Source organism: Palaemon carinicauda, chromosome 18 (genome assembly GCF_036898095.1).
Source record: "Palaemon carinicauda isolate YSFRI2023 chromosome 18, ASM3689809v2, whole genome shotgun sequence".
Classification (NCBI taxonomy): Eukaryota; Metazoa; Arthropoda; class Malacostraca; order Decapoda; family Palaemonidae; genus Palaemon; species Palaemon carinicauda.
In genome coordinates this window covers 105,597,211-105,604,252 of record NC_090742.1, presented here as the reverse complement: position 1 = coordinate 105,604,252, position 7,042 = coordinate 105,597,211, and the positions used below count along the sequence as shown (strand labels likewise).

At 35.1% G+C, this 7,042-nt stretch overlaps 1 protein-coding gene across 2 annotated transcripts in view; it reads right to left on the bottom strand.

The window, feature by feature from the left end:
* Positions 1-335: 335 nt before the first annotated feature.
* The window catches only part of LOC137657134 (keratin-associated protein 19-9b-like), a 20,185-nt gene continuing 13,478 nt past the window's right edge, over positions 336-7,042 (bottom strand). Inside the window, exons 1-3 of one of the 2 annotated variants that reach the window (XM_068391489.1) lie at positions 1,758-1,841; positions 1,089-1,249; positions 336-613 (exon numbers count right to left, since the gene is read on the bottom strand). In XM_068391489.1, coding sequence (XP_068247590.1) covers positions 568-613; positions 1,089-1,249; positions 1,758-1,778 — 228 coding nt within the window. In that variant the 5' untranslated portion in view covers positions 1,779-1,841 and the 3' untranslated portion in view covers positions 336-567. Of the gene's footprint in view, positions 614-1,088; positions 1,250-1,757; positions 1,842-7,042 lie in introns of those variants that run through there. The other variant, XM_068391490.1, reaches the window with a different exon arrangement.

Below are 7,042 nucleotides of genomic sequence, written 5' to 3'. Positions count from 1 at the left end.
TCAAGTTATTTCTTCGGTGTGTAATTTTCCATTTTTCTTTTGCAGTAAGGAGGATCATACAAGATATAAGGGTAAGCAATATGACTCAGTTTACATTTGAATAACTTTAAAAGCTTTACCCTAAGAATTTACAGTCTCTCTCTCTCTCTCTCTCTCTCTCTCTCTCTCTCTCTCTCTCTCTCTCTCTCTCTCTCTCTAACTTTTTGAAATTCAGACTTCCCTTTTACAAGAATAAAAACTAATAGAAGGGATCCTTAGAGAAAAATCATCACATTTCTATTTTCAACTTATGAATAAATTTAGGACCAAATCAAAACCAAAATTTTAGCAATATCAATTTATTAACATAACAAATATAAGTAAAATCAACCGAAAGAAAATATACCCGAAAAAGATGAAGTGTTCTTCTAATTCCATTTATTTTTCACCTCTTTTTCTTTCAAAACACAAAACGAAAAGAGGAAGTAGATGAATTAATGTTTAGAAAAGTGTCCCTATCCCAGATGCTCTATCCAGAGTCTATCCGTCGTGGTGCCTTATCCCAGATGCTCTATCCAGGGTCTATCCTTAGTGATGTCCACTGTGGTAGGGTTGGTACTGGTGGTACTGTGGCCTGAAAATGAAATAGAAATATCACAAAAATTAATCTAATAAAAAATGGATGGGTCATAAAAAGGTAATCTTTTACTTCGTGTCAAATTCAACAAATGGATTAAAAAAAAAGAAAAAAAACAATATGAGGTTATAAAACAGAGATTCTTATTTCTTTTATAGTCTGGTGCCCCCTTGTCTTCCAGATGGAGTCCTTGCAACCTGCCTTGTTCCATTTTATATTCGTTCATAATTCTAATATAAAATCTATTATATATAAACTGCATAATATGGGTTTCCTTGCCTTAATGTTTATGACATTATTTTTCATTAATGTTTTGTAAATATAAAGAAAAAATAGTAAGGGAATTATTGCTTAAATGCTCTTTCACCACCTGTCCTTCCCAACCTCAGTTTTTGCCTCAAACACCCCCCCCCTCCTAATATACCCCCCACTTCTGGAACAGCTGGATTATAGGGTAATTGCTTCTATTCACCTGTATCCACCATATCCACCATATCCGCCGTGTCCAAAAGAGCTGTGCCCGTGTACGTAAGATGAATGGCCGTATCCGCTGCCATGACCGAATGAACCGTATCCGCGGCTTGGATAAGCTGTAGCAGCGTATACTAGAGCCATCACGGCAACAACGAGCACCTGTAGGAGATAAGACGTTTCATATTAGGCTAAAATTATCTCTCAGTCAATCAAATATTTTCATTTAAATTCTCGTTTGATTTTAAATGTAGTTGGTAAAGCTGATCCGATTGATGCAATGCAATAGGAAGTTCATTTCGAATCGGGATAATCAATGAGTAGCATTTAATTCTGAGTATAAATAAGCATTGAATATGGTCGGCGTATCTTCAGTGTAATGATTCTGAAATATTGATTCTTAAGTTAACGGAAAGATTTATCGGACAATTATAAAATAAACAGCAAAATATTTCATACTAATTTTCACTTCAAAAGATATTTTTCTATTTTCATGATAAAACAATGTAATGTGGTTCTTTGATGAGTAAGATTTAAATCAAAGTTGTTAATTACTAAAATGAACGATTGAACTAATGCTTAGACCGTTTTCAAACGAATTTAACAGAATACCACAATCGAACTTCATAAATATTTGATTAAACAACGAAAGATTACAATAATTACTTACGATAAATTTGATCGAAAACATTTTGTGGAGTTTTAATGTTGCTTCTGTGTGCTTGAGCCTCGTCTGCCTATTGTGTTGTGTCAGAGAACGAGTCGTGGGCCTAATATATATTCAGTGGGGCAGCCCTTCCAGTTACTAAGTACTCTTTTCGAATCCTCTCAGAGGAACTAGAAATGGATCAACTAGATTCGTAGCCAATGAAAGTTTTTGAATGTAGTACGATGCGAAAAAGATTGAAGAGAAATACTTCCCAAAATCAATTCGTTTTACTTGAAAGACTATAAACTTAGTGGCACCTGTTGAGGGGATTCACCTCTCGCTGCTACAGAAAGCGTAGTAGGACATTCCTTTAGTAGTTTTAGGCCTATCCAATAAAAAAAATGTACCAAGAAATCCCCAGCCTGTATTCCTACTTCAAATGTGGCCAAAAACGTTCTCATGATATATTAAACCAATAGGGACACTTTTTTTTCTTACTCTACTTTGGAACTATTAACAAAGATGGGTGTTTTTACTCCATTTTTGAACTATTAACAAAAAATAGGTGATTTTACTTCACTTTCAAACTATTAACAAAAATAGGTGTTTTTACTCCACTTTTGAACTATTAACAAAAATAGGGATTTTTACTCCACTTTCGAACTATTAACAAAAATATTTATTTTTATCCCACTTTTGAACTAAATATTTTTTTTTACTCCACTTTTGAACTATTAACAAAAATATTTATTTTTATCCCACTTTTGAACTAAATATTTTTTTTTACTCCACTTTTGAACTATTAACAAAAATATTTATTTTTATCCCACTTTTGAACTAAATATTTTTTTTTTACTCCACTTTTGAACTATTAACAAAAATAGGGGTTTTTATTCCACTTTTGAACTATTAACAAAAATATTTATTTTTATCCCACTTTTGAACTAAATATTTTTTTTACTCCACTTTTGAACTATTAACAAAAATATTTATTTTTATCCCACTTTTGAACTAAATATTTTTTTTTTACTCCACTTTTGAACTATTAACAAAAATAGGGGTTTTTATTCCACTTTTGAACTATTAACAAAAATATTTATTTTTATCCCACTTTTGAAATAAATGTTTTTTTTTAATTCCACTTTTGAACTATTAACAAAAATAGGGGTTTTTATTCCACTTTTGAACTATTAACAAAAATAGGGGTTTTTATTCCACTTTTGAGCTATTAACAATAATAGGATAGGAGAAATGAAATGAGAGGTGTCAATCATTGAAGATAATTACAATCAAGCACGTTCATTATTTGCAGTATGGGCTTTAAATAGCGCCACTATAGAATTCAATCATGATATCAAGGCGGAAAAGGATTTGTAGTAAGTAAAAGAAAGATATGTCGTATATGTATATTATGTATATTCGTATATGATAATACATATATTATATATGTATAGATATATATATATATATATGCTTATCATATATATATATATATATATATATATATATATATATATATATATATATATATATATATATATATATATATATATGCATATCATATACAGGTATGATATGTATAAACCGTATATATATATGTGTGTGTGTGTGTGTCTGTGTGTATGATAGAGAGAGAGAGAGAGAGAGAGAGAGAGAGAGAGAGAGAGAGAGAGAGAGAGAGAGAGAGAGAGTCTACTTTTGGTTAAAAGTTATACAAACCCAAGCAATGGTTGTAATTCGTCCTTATATTGTCAATTATATTATGATAACCGCTATACAGAATTAGCAATAACTGGATCTTTGAATCACATTCCATTAGTCTTTCTCTTATCAATTTTGTAGATTCATTTGCTTAAAAAGCTCCTCTAGTATTTGATATCAAAACAAGATTGTAAAAGGCCGAAGTAGTTATTAAAATTTGCTAACCAATAACGGAGAGCACACCACAAAATATAATAGGATACAAGAAACTGTGAGAATAAATTAAAAGAGGAACCTACAAAAAACTGGCAGTTCCTCGCCAAAGATGGGATTTTTAGACAAGAGAATTGACGCTTCGTGTGTACTTCAATGCTTCATATTTCGAACAATAACATGAGATTTTAGACTAAGATCATCTTTATAATCGTAACGCTGAAGCTCCGTAAGCTTTATATAAGGGGAGAGATAATTAAGGTATTTCAACGAAGGTGAAAACATTAAGGAATAGATAAGAGACTTGTTATGATCCTTGTGATATGTCTAGGCCTATCCACACGCACCACCTACTGGAAATTCAGTAAACATTACTAATTGACAGAACCAAACAAGGACCCATGTCAGAGGTACTGACATTCGCAACTCTATATTCTCACATGGAACAGATCAGACTGTGATGAGTATCAATGCAAAATGCGCCAACGTTCTAATATTTCCCCTAATTAATATTTCCCTTCTGCTTTTCATTTCTAATGTCATCTGAACTTGAGTAATATCATCTCTCTTTACGTATCTTTCTAATCCTCTCTTTTGACTCATTTCTAACAAGTTTGTCATTCATCTTTTCACTTTGTTTTATTTTCACGATGGTAGCTGACCGGTGTAGGCCTATGCAAAGACTGTCGCAAAATGTGGTCCCGTCCTCTCATAGAATCTACTACAACAGTCCTCTATAGATCGAAGCAGTCACGCTTGACTTATATTTTGACGAAAACATCTATATTCGTCTTGATGAAATAGATTTTTTTTTTTTTTTTTGCATATCTGCAGTGTAGTGTTCATGAGAGATGTTCAGAAATGAACGGAAGGAATTTGACATAAGTCAGTGTCTGGGTAAACTACCAATGACAGGGATTTCGCATTGATATGATAGTGTTTCTCAACTTTTGTTTTTCATACAAACGATGGGTTGGAGTTCACCATGACTTATTTCCTATCGCATTACACCCCTGCACTGTATGCTAAAATGTAGACCTACCTTTGTTATCATTTTCGTATTCGTCATATTAAATCATTCCTCACAGAAAGGATTTTGTTAAGTTTTTCAAGTCAAGCAACAATGAATTTATACCTGATAAATATGTTGTTCTAAAGACCCTTTCATTCCTTCTATTCATCCACTTTACTGCTACTACTAGTAGTGCTATTGCTACTTGTACTGCTACTTCTACTAATATTATTTCTCAGTTCGATCGCAGGCCCCAAATCATAATTTTGAATTCCGCTTGCAATTGCCAAGTAATTTCATTAAACGTGTGTATGAGAGAGCCTCGAATTTATAGGTCTAGAGACATATTCCATCCATTGAATTGTGAACATCATTCCAAACGCAGTTTTGTTTTCGATTTTAAATTACACCAAGTACATTCTGTAACATCGCCCTGCCTATCCTGCTGATATTATAAGCTTCCCATAAAAAAAACTATTTTTTTTTTTTTATAGAATTGGAGCAAAATGTCATTAGCCTTTGCAAGTACAATTTCTGTAATACTTTCAGAAGATAACTGCCTTACTATCAATGGCCATTCTTATGTATTGGTATAAATCATGGATATCTTTTTGGAAGAATTTTGAATTCTGTGTTGCCATTACACAGAATATAGCTTTTAGGGATAAAATTAACCCTTTAACGAACAGAGAGCCCAAATGGGATCTTTAAAACAGCTACTTTTGGGTAGTCGTGGTGAACAAGTTTAAGCTTGTCAGAAATTGACGCTTTGGCAACTCATAGCTACACTCCTCTGCTCTTCGAATCAGCCAATCAGAAGCCGCCTGTCCTTCTCGCCAAAACTGTAGCTCCTTCCAAAAACACCTCAGTTGTGCTCAAGTCGGAAAAGTGACAAGATGCGTCGCAGTAACGTCCACGTATCCCCCCCCACCTCCGTAATCATGGTAAGTACACAGTGACTGTAGGATAGTGAAGCCAAGTGATATGCTTACCTTTTGATGTGGGTTTCAAGGGCTGTAGTGTTACTGACGTGTCGTAGTGACTATCGCAAAAAGTATAGATCCCATTTGTACTATCTCGGTCGAGTTTAGGCGGACCACGCTCATCCCATGTGGGATGTATTGGACCTTAACGGTTCTACCACGCACTAGGTTAGGACGCACGTCAGTTTTGCAATTTTTTTTAGTGATTGTCTTGGACATTTGTGAATAGTTTTAACCATATTTGTAGAAATAAAAGGGATGATTTAGAGATTTTAGGCTCATGTGCATACAAATTATTACCTTACAAGGGATTAAATGATAAGTTTTTGTTAGGCAAAGTTACATTTTTTTTTCATTACATGATTTTAAATCTTTTATTTTTTTATTGCAGTTTCCTGGCCATATGTTTTATGGGCATCGCAACGCTGCATTGGAGACTCAGGATCGTACACCATGGGTTGCCCCTAACGACGCTGAAGGAAGTGATGTCGACGTGAGCCCTTTGGATGTCGACAGTGATGACGACAACCCTACATACGTTCCTGATGAAGGCCTTACTCAGGAGGATGCCTTTGACCCTCCCAATGCTAGAGGTTAGTATGAGACATCCTTAGAGAGAAAGAGAGAGAGAGAGAGAGAGAGAGAGATTTGTTTAAATTTTTTTTTTAAAAGTCTCGTTGTTACAATGGTTGCTCTATAATTTTGTTTTCATGATGTTGCTCTTAAAATTTTTGTAAACAATGAGTATTTGTGCATGAAATTCTTATGTACCAAGGGGAGACAACCTTTGTAAGCCACCCTACTCAGCTGTCTGAAGAGGAGAAAGCCATATATGTGACTTCCAAATTTGTTTTCTCCATTGTCAAGACCATCAAGGACCCAAGTCATTCAGCAGTGTATGCAGACAACTACTTCACCAGTATAGGGTTGGCCAAGTACCTGAGATCGGAGTATGGATGCCGGTATGTGGGAACTGCCAGGGAAAACCGAGTTGGACATCCTCCTCTGAAGTCTGTGAAGGAGATGAGCAAGAAGACGACGCAAAGGGGCACACTGGACTACGTCTCTTCTGATGGCATCCTCGTTGCAAGATGGAAGGACAACAGCGTCGTGACAATCTTGTCCACTGATGTCGGTGTCGAGCCCATGGGAACAGTGGAGCGGTACGACAGGGCACAGAAGAAGAAGGTTCCCATTCCTTTTCCATCTGCCATCCAGATGTACAACAACCGCATGGGTGGCATCGACAAAAGTGACATGTTGACACACCTCCACAAGACCCCCTTCAAAGCAAGAGGTACTACATGAGGCTCTTTGCTTACCTCCTGGACCTGATCATCTGCAACGCTTGGATTTTGTACAAGAGGGATTGCTTGGCTTTGCTGGAGAACCCAAAG